Raw genomic sequence first — 25,321 nt, 5'->3', positions numbered from 1 at the left:
GCAATTGTGTGTGCGCGTTGTAAAGATAACGACGCTCTCATGGCAATACCTGCACGGTTATCATTAAGACCAGCACCGGTTGAAAACGTTACGCGGCCGAGAGACGCAGAGGTTGTTCGTCGGCGACGCCAGGCATCCTACATTTTCGTCCGGTCCCAGTTTGCTTACGCAACTTTCGCGGATGCACACACACGATACAAAGGGAAAGAATCGCTGGGAAAAAGAAGAGGAGCGTCGTGGAACGCGCACCATTTCTGCCGCGTGGAATTCGAGGATCGTAAACAGTTGACATTCGCTGCGATTTATGCGACTATGAATGGCTGACATTTGAATATTACGCAGATTTCTTCGACGAGCGCAGTCACGGCTATGCTCGCGGCGTGTTACTGTTATGACCGCCATTATATAGAATTTATTCGTTGTACCGTTACACGGAGTGTTCGTTTACAACGGTGGCGTCCAATTTTCATCGCGATGCGACCGGCGATAATGAGGAAGGCGCCCGTGCCAAATTCAGACGAACTCGTTTGAACGTCAATTTCGCCGTCAAAGATCCTTCTCGCACGTATATATGTAAATATGTATTACATTTAAAGCATACGTGAATATTATGACAATCAGATGGATACAGGTTTATGGTAATTAAGTGAGAAAAGGCTATTTTATAAATCGTACGACCGATGCGATCAAGAAGCGATAAAAAGAGGAAAAGGTTGTACGCTGGAACCGGTTGTGTAACGCTTTACGCGGTGTAGTAAAGATGATTCATATCAAGGAGGCACGCATTTTCTGAATGACCTATAGAAACCTGTATTTGCTTGCGTGTATACCTACATGTATTCAGAATTGTTCAACACGGCCATCTTATATCACAGAGGATCTTGCGTCGTAGTGACTGGTTTTTGCATTTCTTTCCTCCATCCTTTTTTTTTTTCTTTTTTTTAACTCCGACGATGATGTCATATTTCATGGCTCGTTTCTCCTACCTGTGACTGAAAACCTCTTAAAGAACGCGTGAACACCTAATCATTCTCGACGTTCGATATCCTGTTTTTGCCTCGGTGAATGAATTTAAAAATTACGACTTGACATGTTTACGAGGAAAACGCTTGACGCCATTCCTCGAAACGATTCTCTCTTTTTTTAAATTTGTGTTAATGGCGAAGCACACGATGACATCATCGGTAACGAGAGTCATTGTTCAAACACACGACTCACTTGTTTCATTGACTGATTCATTAGTCTTGTCGGCTGTATACATTCAACGATCGAGCGAATCCAATCATCTCGCGACATCAGAAAAGCTACTACTGTTCAATGAATTGTCTTTTTCTCGTCAACGTGACGGTACCGGTAATTGACGGATTAGTCACGGTCCGGTGACTCACGATTTCTGGAATATCGACATTGATATTTGCGACACGAATACAGAAGGATCACATGACGAACTAATCGCCTCTGAAACGCATCTTTGTTAATCGAGGACATCGGTTCTTTCAAACTTTGTCAATTTGATTCTCTAGAACTTGAAAACAACGATCAAAGTTTCTACATACATATGTTTAACGAGATCGTCAGAATTCTTTTACGCAGTGTACAACAGGAAACGCGAACTCGTTCGTCGACTACGATCATCGCAAGATATCGCCTCGTTGCTCGAAACACGTGTGCCAGCTATCGCGCCACGGTTTTAATAAATAGACGCTCTCGACTGCGACAAGATACGCGGCGCGTGTACGAGTTTATGCGCTCAATCTTCTGCAACGCGAGGCATGGAAGGTATATAAAGCACTTAAATTGAAAAAGAGCAGCGATCGAAGGCATGTTAAACCACATACACGCGATGTTCTCTCGATCCTGATAGGAGACACGAGGCGGTATTCTTATATTCCAAAGCATAATTTAATGGAAACATTATACGTGCAACGGTAATTGGAAAATGTTTCTTGCGAATGAAACTTGTCAGGTGGAAACATTTACGTATTCTAGTAACGAAATGGATTTTGAATGTTTGTCAAAATTCCAAAGCCGTGTAACGTGACAAGGGTTGACGAACCCTCGCGATATTAACCCCGTCTTGCTCATCGATTCTGCTTCATAGTACTGGGATTTCGTAGTTCCAATCAGACCAACGCGCGTCCACCAGTCGAGGCAAAAGCAATTTGCAAATAGGTTCGACAGTGTAGGTTGACGCGGGGGTTGAACAGTGTCGCATCGGATTCGCGTGACACGCGGATCCAGGAACGATACGCGAGATCCATCGCGGATATCCACGTCAAAATACTAATTAGTCGTCGGACGGACCCTGCGCGCGTTCTCTACTCTGCTCGCGCGGTCACGCTCAAGTATTCACCCCTCTACGATGACGCATCGATCATTGATTCCAATTCGGATCTGATTTTACCGACTGTTTCGTCCAGAAATTGGATTTTCCAGTTTCCACTGGGAGCGGCAGAGAGGATCATTGTGCCACGAGTTTAAAGGGTGCCGCGTTAGAAGGGCTGTTACCGATACTTCGTTAAATATTAAGCATCCTCCACGCGGACATAGGGCTCGATAATGAGCCCCTGTACGCGCGTTGCTCTCTGTTTGTTCCCGAAACGAAATTTCATTGGTTAGCGATCGGTGGATCGGCTATTTTTGCGACAAAAGAAAAGAACAACATTATCGGTACTTTGTTAGTTAAACTTACTTTGATGGTGGTACCCTTTCGGTGCAATGTTCTTTAGTTTACATAGTGGTGTTCACATTGAATTGTAAAATTTCATGATTATCGTATTGCACGAAATTTTTCTAAAAACGAAAGAGAGATTCTAGAAATTCTAGATTTTGTTTATTACATTTGTCATGATTCAGATTTTTTTATAACAATAGCTGCCAATTTTTATACAAATGTAATATCTGTATTAATTTTTTCTAGAAGGATGACACCGATTCGAATCGACGTTTTTATCAGAAATCCTCGATGAAAATATCCGCTCGCGTGTTGCACGGCTGGCGAAACATTCGCAACAAAGAATCATTTTCCAAATAAGTGTATTTGTGTCGACGCATTTACGATAATCCAATAAGGTCGGGAGCGAATTCAGTGGCGTTGGTTCTCGCGTCCTTTGCAAGGATTTCCAGCAATAATACTCCGGCCTGTTAAAGCGATCGCCTAGGAGATTATCCGTAATTGCTAATAGACCGAATAGTCGGTCGTGATATTAGGTAAGTACCAACGTTTACATTGCCGCCGACAGTAATACGATGGAAATTCGCGGTAACGAGACGAAGAGAGGGGAGACCTCGTTCCTTTAGAATTCCATCGAATTGCCTCGAAATTATAATAATAGATTTCAACGAATCCTTTTACTCTTCGTTAATTCTCAGTTTCTTTCATCTTCGCCTCCAATTTTCACTCAAAAGCAACAATTCTAAATGTATCACGCAGAGAGACGTTACAAGAGAACGCATGACTTTACGTAAGAATAAAATTACGCAATTCTACCATGAAAATTTGTATTAAGAAAATGCTTGAAACGGAACCACAGCTTTCAGATTGAAAGTTATACTATGTGAGTTGTTATTCACGATTCGCGAAAACTTGCAAGCAAGGAACGTTAAGAACTGCCAGAGATTAAGCCAACGTCGATCTTCCTGATCCGAGAATTTCGGAAGATGAAGCTCCTTACCCGTTTCGAAACTCGAGCGTTTCAACGACGAATTGGAACGCGCAGTTCCCATTGCTATACGTAATCCGCGATCTACAGGAGTTACGCTCGCGACGTCCTTGCGAACGATAATCGCTCGAGGAAACGCTCAAGCGCGATTATGCAACCGTAACTCGTGTTCGATATCACCGTTTGTTACATTCGCGATCTCGTTTCGATTTTTTATGGTTATTTTACGAACAGCAGGGAGTGCAAGCTCGAGGAATTGCGGACGATTATTTCCACACGTTGTTTCTGTCCTGCTATCGGAAGGTTCCGTACACTTCTTAAGTTTCGATCGATGAACGAAACGTTCGGTTCCACGATGAGGCTATTGTTCTCCGATGGTGTTGATTCGATGCGTTTTTCACGCGGTTGGTGGTCGACGATGAATAGAAAGGTAGGAATTATTATTCCAACGGCGGATAATCAAGAATTAACCATCATCGGAATACCGTTCTTCAAAGTATTGATACTGGATTCGCTCGACGTCATATTCAACGGCGCACAATGTTACAAATGAATATCATTTACGATTCTATTGGTTGCCTGACGAACTATAGATCGGAATAAAACAGCAAAGTGCTCCCGCTCATCGTACTATGTCTTCTTTCCCAGTTTCCATCGATATTGCCTTTATCGGCGAGAATTACCATAATTCACCTACATTTTCAGAGACGCGTTTTAAGATGGTCGATAAGCGCCAACTCTGGCGTAAAGTAAACGCTCGCATCCGACGAGCTACGAGTAGTACCTCTCGCTCGCGTTCGTCAGAAAGTCGCGTTTTTATTCCACGTTTATCACGGATTCTCATGACCTCGCGGTCTTATCCGTCATTTTCAGCCGGAGGTGATTTCTTTGAAAGCTAACCGACGCGCTGAGCTCTCGTCGCTAACAACTACGGCGCCCCTTAATTGCGCGGCTCGACACACTTCTTACTATAGTTAATCGTATAACATGCCACGTTATGGCCTCGTATTTACGTAATCGAAGTTTCATTCATGTTTCTCGGCCGACAAAGGACCCGCCCTTAAAGCGCGACAACAGTCACGCTTCGCCATCGGCGTATTTTCATTTTGTTTTTCTAGAATCGATTCAACGACTCGCGCTCGCCATTTATCCTGCACAACTTCTCAGGAAATGCGGTTTCCTTTCGTGGTGAAAATGATATCATTTTTCGGTCCGATCGCTTACGCGCGCGGTTCTAAAACGAGGTTCGGGATGTGGGTTGACCGATAATCCTTGATTGCGTAGTTTGAAGTTTATGGTTACGATTTCCCAGATAACTTTTATTCTTATTACTCAATATAGTCTAGAAATACACGATTAAAATTGAAGTTTACGGGGTCAAGTAGTTGATATCGAGGATGATACAAGGTGTGCTTTTAAGATGATCACGTGCAATAAACTGAGAAACTCTTGCTAAAAGAAGAAAATTGCTATTCTTCATTGCATGGTGCTTTTTATTTCAACATATCGTAAAACACATACAGTATTCTTAAAAAAAGAAATAAAGTCGACCTTGACATATTCCTGGCTTTATTATGCCATACTATATTTATCCAACACGCGTGTATTCGTAATGCGTCCACAGGATTCTTTTTCTTATATCATAATTTGATCTTAATTATCTTATTAAATAGCGTTATTAAGATTCCTCTTGTGCAATTTACCTTTTCGTCAGGAACATGAGAACGCTCGGATGTAAAATTCGTGCGACACGTTACGCAAGCGTGTAGGCAAGAGGAGCAAAGTCGAAGGATCAGGCGGAGGATCGGACGATTAGGCGATCGAGCGGCCAAGCGAGCAACCAGTTTCCTCATCGACGTGACATAACCGTTGCGAATCAATTACGGTGTGGAAGCCCGTTGAAATCGCTTCTGGCATATTCCGCTCGAATCGACCGGCGACATCCGCCGTTCTGACGCCGAAAGCCGATCGCGTCGCGCGTACAAACACAAACGAGGGTGCGCGCGCGCCGGTGCAACCCCCGTCAACGCATATACGATATCCTTGAGTAGACTTGGCCTGTATGGCGGACAAATATTTACCGGCATATTTCGGAGATCGTTAATATTGGCTCTCGCCAATACCCTCGTATTGATCTCGCGCGAGCTAGGCTTATGTAATCCAAAGGTCGTATCACTTTGCGACGATTATCGCCGATTCCGTATCTGAAAATACTAGTCGAGGCGGTTTTGCGAACGCGTTTGCGGTTTTCATTCGCGGAGATTCCGAGGCTGACGCTTTTGGCGAATTAGCGATGGAGTGCGTGTTTAGTTTGTACGTTACGTGTTATCGTTGGCGTTTAAAGTATGTACATCTCGGAAGCACGTAAATTGAATTGAATTATATTTGGATGGCTGTGGAATATTACACGGCGTAATTTTAATCAAACTTTCGCAACGTTTAGCGGTCTACGTTAACGTTATACTCGTACAAGAGAAATCCGTGTATAATTCGACTGGTTAGAGTAGTTATCAGATATATCTTACTAGGATGTAATTTCGAAAGGAAACGTAACCGCAGGCAAAAAATTTTCCAGCGGAATATCCCAAAGAACGTCTTATTACCGGTAGACCACCGCGTAAGCCGCGTAATTTTAATTAATTTAGAAGTTAGCACGTTCCGGCCGCGATACTCGGGTCGTAACATCCATTCTGTCCATTACGATTAATTAGCTTCCGCGCAGACGAGCCATTTGTGTGTTCCACTTTGATTCGAAGAATACTTAATGGGGGGTGCTTGGTTCATTAAGCCGATGCGGTGTACAACAATAATTCACCTAGCGATACCACCACTGGCATACCATGGCTATACCACGGGTATAATGCTACAGCGGAGATGCATAAGAAAAAAAGGGATAACTTGTAAATACCCGACCCTCATTAAACACAGTTTCGTTCCTCCCGTTTAATACGTTTTAATAACCACCGCTACGCAACACGATATGCTAATCGACGCTAGAAATTTGCAATTACATTCCCTCCTAATTACCGGACTGCGTACGCGAAGCAAAAGGGTCTCGTCGAACTTAGCCGCGTTGAAAGCTGAATTTTACTCCCGTAATCTGCAAATCCAGCAATTTTACTCGAAAATGAGAAAATATCGAATTTACGCCAACGAATTAATATCGCGATAACGATAAAACGGTTGCATCGTTTTCCCACGTTTTCAATTAGTCAAAGATCGAAATCGTCCCTGCCATGAATTTGCGTCCGCTTTGATCCAACAGGAAGTATAAAAAGTCAAACTAACAACTGGAGAAATTTGTGGATCTCCTAGCTTATCGGACAATCTCGATTAAAAGCAACGTTTATTGTTGCACGCACCGAGAGTTCGCCATCGATAGTATCCAGAGAGAACACGAATGTAAGTGGCGGAAGGCAGCGTAGGAGGAGCGGACCTGCATCCACCGCTTCCGGAAGCAGCCACGCGCAAAGGAATTCCGTTCACAGGTATGTCACCTCGGCGCAACGTATCATTACGAGTTTCGTTCATGTCGCAGAGTTATTATGAGGATCCTATTTCATTGAACGTCGCGTATTACAGATTCTCCCTGTAAATATAGCGTTTTTTGTTTGACGAGCAAAGTACAGTAGTTAGTCTTCTTTTGTTCGGTATTGTTCGTTGCTTATTTTCAGGCTTATTTTATTTCCTCCGTTTCCATCGAATAAACATTACCGGCATTTTACGTTTTTCATTTTCACTCTTCAATTTCACGAGAAATTCTTATCTTTTTGTTCTTTTTCTCTAAACAAAGCTACTCATTTGTCGATGATATTAGTCCAATTGAAATTCGAGGTAAAATAACCAATCGATGTTCACTAATTTTTCGACTTAGAAATCGTGGTATCGACCTTCTCAATAAAATCCTACTCGCCTGCATCTGTAATATGGTATGGTGTAAAATTTCCATTCTGCATTGCCAAGAACGACATAACGAGAATAATCGTAACTGTGTTCAACGATTTCTAATTGCAAACGGGTACGATGTTGCAGGCGGCGCGACGCGTCGGTTAAGATAAAACGGCGGACGCGCGTCGCCGGAAACGGCGGTGGCTGCATTTAAATTCAATTATACAGGTGTTGTCGGCTGGCTACGTAAAAATCCACATTAAACGCGACATAAATTATGAAACGGAGTCGCGGCTAGCGATATAGAGAAAAAGATGAATAACGTGGAACGCTAAGTTCGCGGCACGCTGAACAACGAGTGCGGTGCACTTTACGGGCAGTAACTAACTCCTGACATTTATTTCAACGGTTCGTACACCGGGGTTTATCCGTCCTTTACGGCCACTCGTTGGCTGTCGCTCTTTTTCGTATTCCTCATGGGAGATGAAAGTAGAGGATGCCTGTTTTTTCGTCGCATCGGTTACCACATAAATATCGACGAATATATGTATATTGTTCCTTTCCTTCTGACACCTCCCAGAATATTTGTTCACCGTCTATTCACCTTTCGTCAATTTTATACCATCCATTTGCCTTTTTATCTGTACGTATCTTAGTTTCACGCATGTTACGCGAGTGATATTTGTGAGAGATCAGAGTTATTAACTATTAACCTGTATCACGTAGGTACCGATCAACTCCACAAAATGAAAATTACAAAGAAGCAATGATATGAAGATATCGTTCGTCAAAATTCGCCTGAGAATTTACGATTCTTTGTGCTAATCACGTACTTGGGTACAACAAAAGCTCGCACTTGGTCAATTTGGCTTCTGAAAGACTCGATCATGTTCCCGTTCCAGTGAAAATTAACATGAACTTTGTCAAAAACGCTTGGATGTTTTTAGTAATAGCAAAAAAATATATATACCAAAAATCTACAGCTTTAACATATTTGGTGCATTCGGTGTCAATTACGAGTTGCTGCCGTTTAAACGGTAAAAGCTCTACGTTTTATGATCGTTGCACGAATTGCAATGGCACGTTCTCGAAACGTTGTATGAGCGTCGTTAACCGATTACGTTAAATTGGTGTGTAAGGACTCGTTGAAACTAGTGCAACTTTATTCTCGTTCGACGAATACCTTCGTGGATCGCGTTGAAAGCGTTTTAAACGGATTAAATCGAATTAGAATACGCCACCGCGGAATTTGACTCCGGGTTTCATCGCGAGCCCTGCAAAGCTCATCTGTCTTTGTTAATTTCACCAATCAAGGCCGGACAATGGATCGATTGCATCCAGATAGTACAAATACGTACAATGGGACATCTCAACAGGCGAACCCTTTGTCGATGAAAGTCCGTTACATTGTTCGATGGCCGGCCTTTTGAATTCTCCGTACGCGAAAGCAATGACCAACGTAACCAGTGGAACGCAAACTGGAACGTGTGATTATCGACCTGCTAAAAATTCGCGTTTTGCGCTTATTTCGAAAACCTGAACCTGAATTACCTGATTGCGTGTAAACGAGTTAATCATCCATATCGAAACTGTGGAATTAGTTATTCCACGTTTCTCTTCTCTTATTTTTCAAAGTCCGTATTCCTATCCAATGAATAATTTGAGTGCAATTGCTAAATTTCCAGCTCCGTGTCATATAAAATATAACAAAATTTTCGATTCTTTTTACGTCTAATATTTAAATTGGTGTAACAGAAAATTCGGTAAGATGTTATACATCGCCCGCGGTTCAGCGGAAGAACTTGCACGGAACCGTGTAATTAATTATATTCATGTAACGCACGCACACGTATGAAGTGCGTTGGTGTGAGCTATGTGTGTATGCACGCGTGCACACGAACGTTTTGTAACTTGTCCCGCACAGAAACGCGTCTGTTCAGCTTGTTCTACGAGCGAGCGGCGAGTTCTGGCAACTTCATGCTCACCCGCTATACTTTCCAAAGGGTAACTAGGATGAGTATCATGACGCGTTTAAATATCCCACCAGCCTAATTACAGAAAGTAGATCTATTTTCCAAATGTTAGTTCGTTGCTCCGTTTTCTCCGGTCATGTTAGTTCGGCATTCCGATTCATTATACACTGTAACGTGATTTCGTTGTTTGTTTAGTATCTCCGACCTAGTCTTATACAAAATGCTCGTACGGCGAATAGAGTAACGGTTTAACCAACGTCACGACTAATGCTATTCTATCGCCGGCATTAGAGTTATAAATCCGATGTTGGTTACAGAAGGCGGCGTAGTCCACTCGGGATAATCCTGTAATCGCGTGGTACGAATGAATTTAAGGCGGAGATCCGTATAAGCCCTCATTATAATGTCTTTTTACTAGTTTACGTAAAAGGATATGAAAGTCGACGCGGTTGAACGTTTCCTCTGGCCATTTTTATAGGCACGAAGGGGCAGAATTTAAAAGACATAAGCGCCTTGAACAAAGATAAATAGCTGAGCAGTGGGCGTTCTTACTTCGTGAAACGCGAAATGTCTCCTTTATAATCCTTCATGGATTTATACAAATTTACAAAAATACTTAAATGCGTACGTAATGTACCGAAGGTACAATAGTACTTCATTTATTTCAACTCCACTTAATTGAACGAAATTTTAGTCAATGTGCAATCAGTTGAACTACTACCGACTGTATTCACTCGTCTGAATACTAAATCTCATTATGTGAACGAAAAATAATATGTAAAAAGTAATCCTTTCTTCCTCCTGCCTGTTCTTTCTTCTTTTTGGTTTCGCTTCTCCTCTCGCGCGCACACTCGTACAGTTTCCAAAGATATATGCAACTATGCGGCCATCTTCGATGCGATCGTATTGCACCGGCTATGGTATGCACAGACTTGGTAAAAATCTCTCAGACCACCTACGTTGAAATCGTACTACAGTGCCTTAAATTAGAATAATTAAACATGTGTAGTTTAATAAGAATCAATTTTATTCTTTATTGAGAAGGTCCTGCGTTTACATTTTTATTTTATGAATAAAACGTTCGATATCTTGCGTATAAGTGACTATTCGTTAAGACCAAAAGTAAAATTACACTGGTAGTTGGAGATCTCTGTTTGAACACTACTTAATAGGCTACCTAGGGTTAGGGTTAAGCAGATCGTATCTTTCATTCCCCGTTTTTGATCATTTTTTTCTTTCAATTACAATATTGCATCCAACGAGCTAATCAGTTCGTTCTGACCTATGTTGAACCCGATCGTTAACAGAAGCGGCGGGATAATCGCTGCAGATAACCATATTCCGGTTTTGCGGCTAATTGAACTGCTGATTGATGTATTATCTTCCGGACGAATCGTTGCGCGGCCCGATTGCCATTTGATCGGTTTCATCAACGGGTCGAGGTAGCGTTAGCCGAGTGAAGAAAACATTTTTGACCTTTCTACGTTTACGCAAACTACGCAGCTCTGCGCCGTGCCGCGTTCGTCCAGAGACATTTCATTAGCATCCGTTTATTTACAGTAAAAATAATATCGTCGAGATACATTGATCGTACTTGTGGAAATAACGAAAATCTGACGTATACCTGTCCACGTAATGACGATTCAACCAATCAGTGCTGAAAATGTCGATTCGTATACAGCGATAGGACGACCAACTCCAAATATAATTCGTCACATTTGCAGGAAGTATTAATATCACCACGAAATTACCAAAGCTTTCGGTAATCCATATAATACTATCCAACTGGACTAAAATTACAATAGAGTTTGCGCAAGTGCAGAGATATATTACTACAAAAATATTAGTTGAGACTTATGAATTTGATTGATTTTTAGTTGGTTTTTGTTTGTTTACTTAAATTATTAGAAAGTGGAGCTGTTTGTTACGGCAACTCCTTTAATCCTTGGAACTAATTTCTTGGAAAGGGGCTCTGACGTAATACGTAGATACGTCAAGTATTCGTATCTCACTCGCATTCGACGAAGAAGAGAGAAACGCGTGTACCTTTCTCAATAACTGGCCAACCAGATAAGTTCTGAAAATAAACGAAAGTTTTAATATCAAACTCAACCTCATTGAACTAGCAATCTCCTTCAAACAAGACGTCATTTTCCCATTTCTCTGTACAGCAGGGTCCATAACAATTTTCCAACGACTTTACCTTTCTCTAACGCCAGACTCCCGACCAGGGAAAAACTGCGAGTCATATTGTCGGGCCACTCGTGATGCTTGTTTCGCAGCCACTCTCGCGAAGCGTCTTTCGAGCGGCTCGTCTCGCGAGAGAAGCATTGAATCGGAGAAGGGAGCGGCAGCCCATCCCCTCGGGGGTGTGCACACGGACAGGAAAAGAGAAGAAGGAGCAACGCGCGCGGCGAAGGAGGGCCGTACTTTGCATTTTTATTGGCACATTACGTCCGCCACTCCTCGCCACTGTAAGCAAGCGTCAAAACCGTCTTCCGGCGATCGCGGGTACGTGCCGACTGAAGTGGCAGGATGATTCCACCGACCGAGTCTTATTGGAAATTTCACCGATAACTCGGTGCTCCATTAAGGGACGGCCACGGCGGCGACCGGGAATCGCGCGGGCTCCTGCATTCGATGCACGAATTAATGGATCGACATGCTTGCTCACGTCTGATGGATTCGCTTACCTGTAGATTGCTGCGGTAAGATAGGGGAAAATTGGATCGACTGCAACGATTCCCTCTCGCGATTCGTCTTTTCCGAGTAGTAAGTGAGAGAGAGAGAGAGAGAGAGAGAGAGAAGTAGTGTTAGAGTTTTCTCGTGGAGGTCGAGATCGCCGATGGAAGCGGTTAATTGGCCGGTGATCGGTCGATGTGGATAGAGTTGCGGTTATCGAGGGTTTTATTGTTAAATGATTGGGGTAATCTGAGGAGGAGAGAGAAGGAAGGTTAAAAAAGAACAGGTGGATGTTAGAGTTTCGCTCGAATAAACTGTTGAATATTCAACGAGATTTCACAAGAATAACGGCACATTGTTATATTTGACGAAGAAAGTATTTTAGAATACATATAAAAAAATACGTACACGTACACGTATTTACAAGTCTTTAGAACTCGATCCAGTTTAAATAACGAATCCCGTAAAGACAAAAAGTTCCTCTCCCTCCACTTTTAGTTTATTCACAATTACATGTCATTCTTTATATCTCTTCTTCTCCTCTTCTGTGGTATTGTTTGCAACCATATCCAGCAACTGACTACAAAAATGGAAAAGATAAACAGAAAATGACATTTGTTGCCCGGCATAAAGTACAGATATCCTAACCAGTGCACGATACTATGAATTTACCATTTAATACGCAGCTCTCCTGGCTGACGTTTTATTAAGCCGCACCGTTCGTTTCGCGGACACGCGGCTACAAGTAATTTCGATCCGAAATAGCAGGATCAACGCGGAGAGAAATGTTTGCTCTTCGCTAGACTTGACGAGTAATTTACTGTCACAACTTACCGGGACACAATAACGCGCGTTTTGCTCGCGAAGGATTAATTATACCAGGCCGTATTACGTCCAGGTGGACGTCCGACGTGTCTGTAAACGACAGCCGTCGTATTTTCATTTCGCCGAACCTAACGATGCGACCGCAGCAACGCCACGGATCGCGCGCCGGTTATATGAAATATCGTTCGGGTTTCATTCGCGTGTCCCGCGAATCATCGAGATTCAAAGATCGCGCGCATCGATCCTACATCACGAAAAATGCTACTGACCCATGATAAAATGAAAATTCAATTGGTTGATTAGGAACCTGTGAATAAATCGATTAAAAAGAAATTGAACGAGTTTCGAATTTTATGGTCTCGGGATTTCATCGGGATCCGTGCGAGCGTGTCATCGTAAAATTTGAATCGCTCACCGTTTCAAATATACAAATGCCGACAATTTAAACTTTTGCTTGGTGAAATTTGTGGAACGTTGTTGAATTAATTTAACTAATATATTAAATGTAACGATAATTCCCTATAATAAACACGAAATGTAACTCACGTAATTGATGTTTTTCCTGTAATTTTTATATGCACTCGACAAGTAATTATTTACAATATTTGTGAAGATTGACTCGTATAACCTTGTCGTTAAAGTTCCTGATTTCTTTCTGCAAATTCTATTGTTTGGTTGAGACGATGTCCTCGAAAGCACCGTGTGATTCCTACCGTGTCTCTTACATCCAGTGACACGTGGAACGATAAGCGATCGTTGCTATCCAGACAGAAGGACATACTATCTATCGCGAGTCTTGCGCCAAGGTAGGTGTACCCAGGGAGAAACGAGAGAAGCATAGAGGCGACAGAGAGTCCCCGAATGCAATGCGATGCCTATCGATCGGCCGCCATGTGTGAAATAACTCACACAAATAACGCACACGCCGTTCCGCGTACACCCACGTACACGCCGCCACCCTTGACAGAAATGTTCTTTCTTGCGAGCTCGAATATTCCGGCAGACAAGGCCAACCACGGGGCTGACGGGAGAGGATGAGTAGTAAGAGGAAGTAGAAGTAACGCGCGTGTAACGGCGCGCTCGGTGGTCGAGCCGGATTTTTATCCAGGATCCGACGATCATCTCATTGATGAATACGCAGTTTTCATGAATACCATATGAGGTTTGTCAGGACGTGTATCTTCGGTACGGCGCGACATTCGATACGATCTCGCACGAAGATCGGAACGTCGAGCCGTTTCGTCTTTCGCGAGGGGATTTGCACTCAGACATCTTCGAAACCGTGACGAAAATTTGATCGTCGCATATTATTTATGACTTACGAGACTGAGATGAGAAAATAACGGCTGGCTTCGAGCAGAAACATAGTCAAGACAGGGTTAGGTTAGGGCCTGTTTTATTTCTTCGTGGTTTCGGTCTGTCTTCGATCGATTATCAGAAACTATTTTTACGATGCGATAATCTCTATCGAAAAGCCAACAATTTCTGTTTCTTATTTTTCGTAGATCGCTCAAGAAACGAAGACCTGAAAGATGAATCACAGTCGTAGTTTTGAAGTTCGAAGAGTTGTCGTCACATTTTCCGATAATTATTTTACTGTGACTGTTCTACTGTACCATGAAATCTTATTTATTTATATTGTATATATTTTTCTATATAAAAAAAAATCAGACGTATACTTCTGGTTCGACTTTTGCCTCATTTTAAATAGGTTCCGCGTCAACTTTGCCGGCGAAAGGATTAGCGCGTCGCGGTCGTTATAAAAGCCGCGAACCGATTTCATTTTATCGCGACGCTGTCATCGGCGAATTACCGCGTAAACCGGCCGGCCGGCGGACCGCCGCTCGAGTGGATATTACGCTGGATCTGCAATAACTGTAAGCGTTTCGGGATTTATATCGTTTCATCCTCATGTAACCACCATATTGGCCGCTGCTTCAGAGCTGCTAAGCCCCTTACCATTCGGCCCCGCGCCGAACAATATCCGGCTAACTTATATTCGAAATGTTGCAGCTCACCGCTGGCCTTCCGCCCTTCCCGATCCGCTCACTGCCTCTCTTCTGACCAGCGCCGATCGACTCAAGCCAGCCCGCTGGCCCTGCCGATGCACTGAAAATATTGTAACCGGTTCCCACTTTTCTCTCATTCAATATCAACTTTGTTATTTACGATATGTATTATCCGATGAGAAATATGACAATCGCAGCCGCTTGTCGCGGTAGATTACCGGCCCCGAGAAGTCGTTGCAGAACGGATGCTCTCTCCGATGAGTCCACGTGATACACTAGTTTTGTTCCTTAAACGTCTTGTCGAGTTATTGCGGTTTAAGGAACGGAAGTACATTAGAAATCGAAGTAGAATTGACTGTCATCTTGGAATATTCTACTCTGTATCATATCGAGGAAGTTCTCCTTGTTACAGCATGGATATTGAAAACATAATTCTTAGAAATAGTCGTTTGAGAATGTTTTCCTACTACTTTGACGTTTATAGCAAACCTGTTAGGTAACCTTACCGATGAGTCCACTGATGAATAGATCCCGCGCGAAACGCATCCTTCGCCCTCTTTGCTTCCTCTAATATCGCAACGTCACGCGGTAATATAACATAATTGATTGATGATGCATAAATTTCAAATATACTCTAGCCACGCAAACTTAATATAATAATATCCCAACGTTTCCTTAAATCCAAAGATTCCACAGAAATAAATCATCGTCTTCTGCGTCCATATCAGTTTTTCCAGTCGAGACAGAATCACGAGGCATTTATAAAAGAAGACAAAGATCTTGGTAAGGTCCATTTAGATGATCGGCGGTTTCACTTTGTAACAGGGGTGAAAATCGCGGTTTCCTTCGGAACACGACGCATCTATGCTAAGAGGAACGGTAGCCAAGGTGAAAAGAGCCGACGGAACGATCGTTGAATCACGGCCAGATTGTGGGATGAGAGGCAGGATTGGAAACGACCGGTTTTCGGTAGTCTGCCAGAGGTTTTCGTTGTACGCGAAACTCTTTCCTCCTTCCTCTGCCTTGTATCGTTCGGTATCTCCTTCACTCTCTGCGCTTTCTCGCCGCATTCATTCGTGTACATCGCTCAACCTCGTCCCTCCTTCTATCTCCTCGCAGTTCTGGCTTCATCCCTTTCGTCGCTTCTGTCCGCCTCCTCGCGAAACGATAAATTTCCCGGCTTTAAATCCCGGTCGCGGTACCCGACCATCTCCACGACCGCGGCCACCGAACGATTCTACAATACACCATGAACGGACGTACAGCTTGTACCGACTTCGCGTGTCTTGTTTACCGGCCTGACGACATATTTATGAGGCTTACACATACTCCCGCCCCGATCCAATCTCGATATTCGCGTTACCTCCCATTCGCGCCATCTTCATTCTCTAAAACTCTAAACCATCTCGTTTTGCCTTCAATTCTTCGATACTGTTCTTCTTTCGTCGCGTTTCTGTCTCTTCCTTCGAGTTTTGATTTCTGGCTGAAGTCTAGTATTGTGCAGAGCTAGAAAGAGAGCAAATGGAAGGAATACGATTGATCGTCGCAGCTTAGATTCACTTCGATCTTACACGAACTTTTAACTGTAACTTGTTATTTACTATTGTACGTTATACAATACATGTCGCCTGATGAGTAAAGCAAGCGGAGTATATATCAGCAGCTTTCCTTACAGTTTCATATACTCTTGTATCAAGGGACCCTGTTGAATTCTGTTGCAATTTTCTCGGATCTGTGGTGTCTCAAAAGTTTTAGGTAATGCGAGTTCATCTGGTAAGCGTCCAAGGTTTGTCGTTAGGAATAGTCATTAATTATGACATCGTTCACCCTCGTAGGGGAAAGGATAAGCAAATTAACGCGTCACATCCTGCATTTGGGACTCCCCTTCGGGATAAATTTATCGGGCTCTGGTGGAAGCTCCACCTCGACGACGCTGGACCAGCTTGGGGCGGAACTTCCTCGTATGCTCGTGTTCCGGTTCCGATAAGAGCCCGTGTCGCTTAATTAATTCTCAGCATCAATTTTCTTCCGACGTTTTCGAATATTTCCCTTTCTCGTAAAATCGTGAAACCTTTGTGACGCAGCCAGACGAAACTTTATTCCCTCAACTTCCAGAAACAGTCACGCTGTCACACTAAAATTATCGAATGAACTTAAAACTACCAAGACATTGTTTGAGGAATTAAAAAAACCCGCTGGAGGTTGCCCGAAGCTACGCGTGGTCTGCATTTCGATTCACGGTTATCGATCATCGCGGTAGAAGCTTGTAATGGGAAGTTTATTAGGGAGCCATAAATGAGATAGGCCGTCAGCGTGTCTCTTTGTACGCATCACAGACGCGGAGTCGATCCAAAACCCTGGTCACGAATCACGGCGTCTGTCCACGTCGTGGATGGGAATCGACGCGTCGCGGTCGAACGCGCGAAATTTACGAACGACGCGATCGATGGCTCCGGTAATTGCCTGATTATCGGACCGAAGAAGTCTCCCTTTCAAAACCCATGGCTTCCTGATACTATCGAGATCAACGCCTTCGCCGCGCCAGAGCGTGAAACGTTCTGTGTGATAAGGTTTTCTCGAGCTATGTTACGAATCGTAGATTCGCGACGTTCGATTCTCTGGGGAAGAAGAAAAATCTGAAGTGCTTTTATCTCGAGTAACTGCAACGATAGGAGATATGAAATTGAAAAGTATAAGCCGTTTCTTGTCTTTAATTGCTTGAATTATTGCATGGAAAAGATACATCCAATCTTGATTTCCTAGTTCCAAGTTCATAACGAAGGTGAACAACTCAGTTCTTTTTTCAACATCGTCGTCAGTCTTCCTGAATATTTTAGGCGTTTTTGAAAGCACAAGAATACCATTATCGTAAAACAGAAAAGATACCGGTGCAAAAGGTCCTCTTAATACTACACTACGTTAAATATACAAGACAAAAATGGTGTCTAGAGCATACTTTTACAACCTTCGATAAATAGTACGCTTTTTTCCGCCACTTTTTATCTGCCATTGGTGTAACTCAAGTGCCTACAAGCATAGGGGACATTTTCCAATTTAGCTCAATCGCACGCAGCATTGAACGTACGTAAGAAGACAGTAGACTGCACGACCAGAACAGTCGAGCAGCGATTATTCTGTCGTTACATCCAGTCTTCTCGTTTCGTCCTTCCAAATTTCATCGGGTTTACAATGACAGCACCGGCGGTAGGGATTGATTTGGGAACAACCTATTCGTGTGTCGGCGTATTTCTCAATGGAAAAGTCGAGATCGTCGCTAATGACCAAGGAAATCGCACTACACCGAGCTACGTGGCGTTTACCGAAGCGGAGAGGTTAATCGGTGATGCAGCCAAGAATCAAGTAGCTATGAATCCCACGAACACGATCTTTGGTAGGCTTATAGTTCGATGATCGTGTCAAAGTTTAATTCTTAATCACAGGCTTCCTTATTTTTGACATTATCATAAGCGTACTGTTACCGATAGTCTATGGATGGATTACTTGAAAATTTTATTCATTAAACCACTGTATTATGATACGTAAAAGCCACAGAGAGAAATCACTATAAATTACGTTTCACAAATCGCAAATCTTAAAGTTTTTTAAATTCTCCGGAATCTAGATTGTAATAATGAAATTACGATAAACCAAATTTCTTCTAAAAGATTACTGATTTGTATTTGAGGATTGAAACGAAGCTAAGCAAAATATTCCATCTTCTAAAAAAAAAAAAAAAAAATAAAAAACAAAATTAAGAGATACTTCTTGAAGTCGGACGTAAAATCAAAACGTAGAGCGTTACGCGAACAGAATTTTTGATAATCACGCTGGCAAGGTCCGTCGACTTGGCAGCGTAGCTAGGATCCCAAGAATCACCGTCATTTCCGGGTTTCTGGGCTGGCTTCCGGCGCAATAGCTGGCCCGCGAAAAGAAACGCGACCGGAAACCAGTTCAACGTCGAGAACGCTCTCGTTTCGTGGCTGCCAAATCGACTTACCGTTTCGAGATCTATAGTCGTTCAGCGGACGAGGTCGGAATTCGCCCACGATAAGTTCGCTCGTTTCGCCACGATAAGAGCGTGGTCGTGATCGTTGCGTCTCTCGATCATGCGCCGAATTCGCGGCCAATTTTGCGATCGCTGCCAGCGATCCTCGAATCGATGACTAAGGGAAGCTTAAATGAAATTGTCCGACAGATGCGAAGAGGCTGATTGGCAGACGTTACGATGATCCATCAGTCCAAGCTGACACGAAACAGTGGCCGTTCGCCGTGGTTAACGACGGAGGAAAACCGAAAATCCGAGTTCGGTACAAGGTGAGTTGGCTAACGTTTAACGTGACCTGACGTCCAACCGCGTGAACATCCACAGTTAGACAAGGAATTTAATTAGAAACGTTTGACTTTGTTCTGTGTACGGTATCAATGTTGCTTTATGGATGTTGGCCTACATTTTGAACAATCGGTATCTTATCAAACTGCAAACTCATCCTTTGTAGCTGGCGAATTTTCCTACACTCTTAAGGATCGACGTTCGATCGTAAATTTTTCACTTTTCCGAGCTTTCAAAGACACTGGAACGATTCTTGGATACTTATCGATGTTTCTATGGTATCATGTGATCGTCGATTATGTCAATTATTCGCAACCTTCTTTAATAAAAGTAAACATCAAATCTAAAATTCCACTTGGCTTTAGAGAGTAGTAGGCCATCTTTCAAACGGAACTTAAGAAACTAAACGTTTCGGAGGAATTTATAACACACTTTCGCTCTCCTCTATGATCAATTCTATTCCGAGTTGCTATATCGATTCTAGGGTGAGACGAAGTCCTTCTTTCCCGAAGAGATCTCGTCGATGGTTTTGACGAAAATGAAGGAAACGGCGGAAGCTTATTTGGGAAAGTCCGTCACGAACGCCGTGATTACGGTACCAGCGTACTTCAACGATTCCCAGCGACAGGCTACCAAGGACGCCGGTACTATCTCCGGCTTGAATGTCCTGAGGATCATTAACGAGCCGACTGCCGCAGCTATTGCTTACGGCCTCGACAAAAAGGGCCGCGGTGAAAGGAACGTTCTGATCTTCGATCTCGGCGGCGGTACTTTCGACGTATCGATACTGACTATCAACGACGGCATATTCGAGGTAAGTTTCGTCTATGCGCGGACCGCGAACCGCATTCCTCCGCGGAGGAACTTCCTTTTTCCTATTGCCGTCGGAACCCTCTCGGGACGGAGCTACGTGCTTTTCCGTGCTGTGAGAAACAAGTCCGAGGAAAGTTTTTAAATAAAAGCAGCGTTCCTTATGGTTTAATGCGAAACCTACGTAGAACGAATAAACGCCAGTAACTAAGTCTTCTGCCTCAGCAATTTTACTGCCAAAAGAGAGTAATGTTGCAAGGTGATGTTTCGATTTTATCTTCTGTTGATTTGACGATTCTAGTAATAATTTGATTAAGTCAGTACCTTAAGTATGGAATAGAATAATTTTTACGTCGAGAGTTTTAACGCTTTAACGTCTGCTGATTTGTTGCTATCTTCCTGCATGGCTCGAGTAAACGAGAATTTTCTGAATTTCATCGCATGATATTAAATTCCTCTGTGCTTCAAGATCACTGACAACCAATGTGTTAAGACGCGTAGAATTTTTTGACTTTCTTTTAGAAACGTGAGTTTCTTTGACTTAACATAATTTTTACTCGCTCTAGTTTCAGACACATTAGCACGAGAATGCTTTGAAAGAGCGATTATAAAGTTACGACGGTTTTGACAGTAAATATCCAGATTATCGGGTATCGCGTTAAAATCGGAATTTCTGGAAATATCGAGGTCGATTGTAAAGTTCCAACAGATATCCGACAATAAAATTAATATTACCAGAAGAGTAGTGAACTTGCATTCTAGAATAGAATACGCATATAATTTCAGGTGAAGGCCACTGCCGGTGACACCCACCTGGGTGGCGAGGACTTCGACAGTCGCATGGTGACACACTTCACACAAGAGTTCTCAAGAAAGTTCAAGAAGGATCTGACGACGAACAAACGAGCGGTTCGTCGGTTGAGAACAGCGTGCGAGCGCGCCAAGAGGACCTTGTCCTCATCGACGCAAGCCAACATCGAAATCGATTCCCTGCTCGATGGCATCGACTTTTACACGTCCATCACGCGCGCTCGCTTCGAGGAGCTCAACCAAGATCTCTTCAAGTGTACGTTACAGCCAGTTGAGGAAGCTCTGCGAGACGCCAAGATGGACAAATCTCAGATTCACGACATCGTGCTCGTCGGTGGCTCGACTAGAATTCCACGAATCCAGAGGTTCCTTCAGGTTGCTTTCATTCTTTATTTATTTACGGGATAACCCTTTCATACATAAAAGATAACATATAGGCAGGAACAAGTATTCGCTGTTGGCGAGCAACGCCCTCCGAGCCAACGTTTGACGCGACGCGGTGTGTCGGTTCTTTAAAACGAAGTTAGGGTGATACAGGGCAGGTTCGATAATGAAACGCATTAAAATTCGATTACATTTCCTAGCGGAGCGACCCCAGTGTTTTAAGTCAGGGTTCGAAACGCAGGACGAGGGTACGGTCGCGAACAATATAGGGGGGGGGGGTGGTCGGCGACGCCCCCAGAACGAACGTTACAAAATTAATGAGCTCTATGACAAAGTCAACACCCGCGTTTTTCGACCCTATGCGTAGTCACCGCGTTACCGGTACCATTAAACGTACAGCCTGCTGGAATATATTTATGGTGTTTGACGGCACGAAGGGCTTCGACTTTTATCGTTCGGACACCAATAATCGTAATTGAATTAGAGTACTTTGGAGGCCATTGCGATCGTTGCGATAAATTCTAATATGACTGGGTTCACAGTTTATTGTCCTTTCCAATAGAGACTGATTAACGTGATGTAACGATCGAGCTTGATGCGAAGAAATAAGAAAATCTTTAAATAAACCGATCGAATATGTAAATATTCCTTCTGCATATTTGAGCTTACTAAGCACTGTGGTGTCTGTTATTCTTCGATTCTTAAAGTTATTTATTCTTCCAGACCATTAAATACTTTAACGACTTTATCTTTGTAATTACTAAACTGATGCAAGTGTTTCTAGGAATAAGTCTTCACTTTCGTCTTCTGAGATACGTATCTCATCGCAATAATTTACTTATTATTTTAGATTTAAGTATAGATTAAGTACAGATATTTTAGATTTAGAGATTGATTTTGGTATTAAGGAAAAAGACACTTTTTAAACGAACAAACGAGATCCCAATTCCTTTTCCTTCCATTGACAGGACTTTTTTAATGGAAAGGACCTTAACAAATCGATAAATGCGGACGAGGCTGTGGCGTACGGGGCGGCAGTGCAGGCGGCCATATTGCAGGGTGACAAGTCCGAAGCAGTACAGGATCTGCTGCTCCTGGACGTGACTCCGTTGTCCCTCGGGATAGAGACCGCCGGTGGCGTGATGACCGCTCTCATCAAACGCAACACCACGATCCCGACCAAGCAGACGCAAACTTTCACTACCTACTCGGACAATCAACCGAGCGTCCTGATCCAGGTTTACGAGGGGGAGAGAGCAATGACCAAGGACAACAACCTCCTGGGAAAATTCGAGCTTTCTGGGATTCCGCCGGCGCATCGAGGCATACCGCAAATCGAAGTGAGTCTTTTCATAGAAAACTCAAATTAATTATTGAATCTTTCCCTCAGGACTATTAAGCGTTATCAATTAACACATAAATCAATGATTACCAGTATCAAGAATTAAAGCAGAGGAGCTGGCTACTAGCTCCTATAACGATAAATCGCAAGATCGCTAATAAACGTTTCGTAGACTCGAAGAACCAGAGATAAGAAAACAATTCCAATAGAGTACCAGCGGTGCTGGTACGTAGCGAAACGCAGCAATTGCGTCGGGAAAGGAAATCCTTGGCAAGGATATACACAAATCCGTCGAGAGGACGAGGGTTAGGGTTACGACTGGACAGGGTTGAAAGATCCTTTCCAGACGATCCCGTGCCTCGAGATTTCTTTTCTGCCTGTTGCCACCAGTGTACGAGTCGGATGGAACTCTATTGGAATTGTCAGGCTGTCCGGATAAGTATCGGAACGGAAAGCAGACGCGGAAGTGGAAGGACTCGAAGGAATGGAGATGGCGTCTGGACCGCGCGATGTCGAACAGAACAACGGAGAAAGTGTCGTTTTTCTTCCTTTTCTTCTTCTTTCAGATTTCTTCCATTCTTTTGCTTCCCAGGTGACCTTCGACATCGACGCGAATGGTATCTTGAACGTGTCCGCCGTGGAGAAATCAACGAACAAGGAGAACAAGATAACGATAACCAACGACAAGGGTCGACTCAGCAAGGAGGACATAGAACGAATGGTGAACGAAGCGGAAAGATACCACGCGGAGGACCAATCGCAGAAGGAGAGAGTCGCAGCGAAGAACAACCTCGAATCGTATTGCTTTAACGTAAAGAACTCCATCGAGGATGAGAATATCAAGGCGAAGATTGCGGAAGGAGACCGAAAACTCATAGCTGACAAGTGCGATGAAATCATCAAGTGGCTCGATATCAATACTTCCGCCACTAAGGAGCAATTCGAGAATAAGCTAAAAGACGCTGAAAAAGTATGTTTTTTTTTAAATATATTCCTATTCCATATTTTATATTATACCTGTGGAGGGAGACATGTTTTTCTTCTTTTTTCCTTTTTGAATAATGAATTCAACAGGCGCTATTGTAATCGAATCGTGTCACGAATTTAGTAAACTTGTTGAAGTTTCTGCTTTATTATCTTCTGCAGGTCCTTTAATTATCTACTAACGATACGAAGGAATAGTAGCATTCTACCTAACCGACTAATAATATATTCCTTTAAAAGTCCTATTATTATGGTTTATTAATAATTAGTAGTTGTCGTCGTTGTTCTAATCTATAAATTTTATAAGTTCTAATTTATAAATAAAACATGTCGTTAATTTTTCAGGTTTGTAAACCGATTTTTACCAAATTTTACAACAGCGCAGGATACGGACAAAATTATAGCTCTTCGGCCAATCCAACGATAGAGGAAGTGGACTGACTGAATATTTACCCTCGGTTGGTTATACCGCGTGCCGCCGGTGCTTTGATAAAACTTTTCACACGATGTTCAAAATTCATCGTTAATATTTTTCGCGCGACTCTATTTTAAACGAACTTAATTCCGAACGATCAAAATATTTGTGAATCCAAGACAATTGAACGTTTGTAAGCAATTAAAACAGTTCACAAGGTTGAATCATAAAATAAACGGCTCCACGTTAATTTCCAACGCATTATTTATTGCAAGCGAGTTTGGGAAAGGTAGTTATCGTAATGATTTCGTAATACATTCGAGATATGCGATAATATTGTCAGACTAACACAACGACCTAGCGTCGCCGCTTACGTGTATGTGACGCACGTATCAATGTGTATACAGCGTGTAAACTGTTTCATCAAACGGGTCCTTCTCGCATCACGTTAAAAATTAATATTGTTTATGCATATAAAGAATATGTACACAAAATGGGGAAGGGAGACACTATTAAATATTTAATGAACTTAGCGTACAGGTAAATATAGCCTACGCATTAATGGAACGTTTCTTCTCGTAAAAAATAGATTATGCAGAGCACCATGGTTTCTTCATCATATTAATCATCAACGTCTTCCGTTTTTCTCTTTTTTCCATTTTCTACTTTTTGTTTTTTATCTTCGAATTAACTGAATTTCTTATATACAATTTTCCGCATCATTGTCGCGAATCACCGCGATGAATCGCGACGCTGTAACGCTGTTTGCAAGCACATTACGAAATGTGGCTAATTCCCGGGTCGGACGGGCGCCGAGATTACAGTGTCAGCGCCTTATCAGCGCGGTATCTTGCGAACAATCGAGAAACAAACGAGGAACAGAAACTGACTATAATGTTGTCGCAAAATTTTATGCCCTGTGCTCAGTCTTTCACGCGCGTTACAATTTACTTTTTGTTCGTTCTTCTCGTTCCGCGCGAAACGGTCCGATTGGCTGATCACTTTCTAATTTACGATCCTTTCCAATTTGTACCGAGATATTAGGTTAATCCGTACCAGTTTTTACATTAAGTGGAATTCCAGTGGGTTCAACTATTTCATGATATTCGATCGTTAGAAATTAAGTTACAACAGATAGTAGATTTGACGATCCGAAAGTGTTACAGATTCAGCAGCTCGTAGTTTCGAGCATTGCAAAATCGAAATA

The 25,321-nt window shown here is 42.8% G+C and overlaps 1 protein-coding gene across 2 annotated transcripts in view; it reads left to right on the top strand.

Moving 5' to 3' along the window:
- The window catches only part of LOC117204453 (heat shock 70 kDa protein cognate 4-like), a 58,012-nt gene extending 33,648 nt beyond the window's left edge, over nucleotides 1–24,364 (top strand). Inside the window, exons 1-7 of one of the 2 annotated variants that reach the window (XM_033441862.1) lie at nucleotides 18,051–18,430; nucleotides 19,235–19,353; nucleotides 19,854–20,183; nucleotides 20,966–21,364; nucleotides 22,342–22,713; nucleotides 23,308–23,685; nucleotides 24,045–24,364. In XM_033441862.1, coding sequence (XP_033297753.1) covers nucleotides 18,229–18,430; nucleotides 19,235–19,353; nucleotides 19,854–20,183; nucleotides 20,966–21,364; nucleotides 22,342–22,713; nucleotides 23,308–23,685; nucleotides 24,045–24,140 — 1,896 coding nt within the window. In that variant the 5' untranslated portion in view covers nucleotides 18,051–18,228 and the 3' untranslated portion in view covers nucleotides 24,141–24,364. Of the gene's footprint in view, nucleotides 1–18,050; nucleotides 18,431–19,234; nucleotides 19,354–19,853; nucleotides 20,184–20,965; nucleotides 21,365–22,341; nucleotides 22,714–23,307; nucleotides 23,686–24,044 lie in introns of those variants that run through there. The other variant, XM_033441863.1, reaches the window with a different exon arrangement.
- The last annotated feature ends 957 nt before the right edge of the window (nucleotides 24,365–25,321 follow it).

Source organism: Bombus bifarius, unplaced genomic scaffold (assembly GCF_011952205.1).
Source record: "Bombus bifarius isolate JDL3187 unplaced genomic scaffold, Bbif_JDL3187 scf7180000007978, whole genome shotgun sequence".
Lineage (NCBI taxonomy): Eukaryota > Metazoa > Arthropoda > Insecta > Hymenoptera > Apidae > Bombus > Bombus bifarius.
Note: the sequence above shows the minus strand (reverse complement) of the source record. Positions and strands in the feature narration are given on the sequence as shown.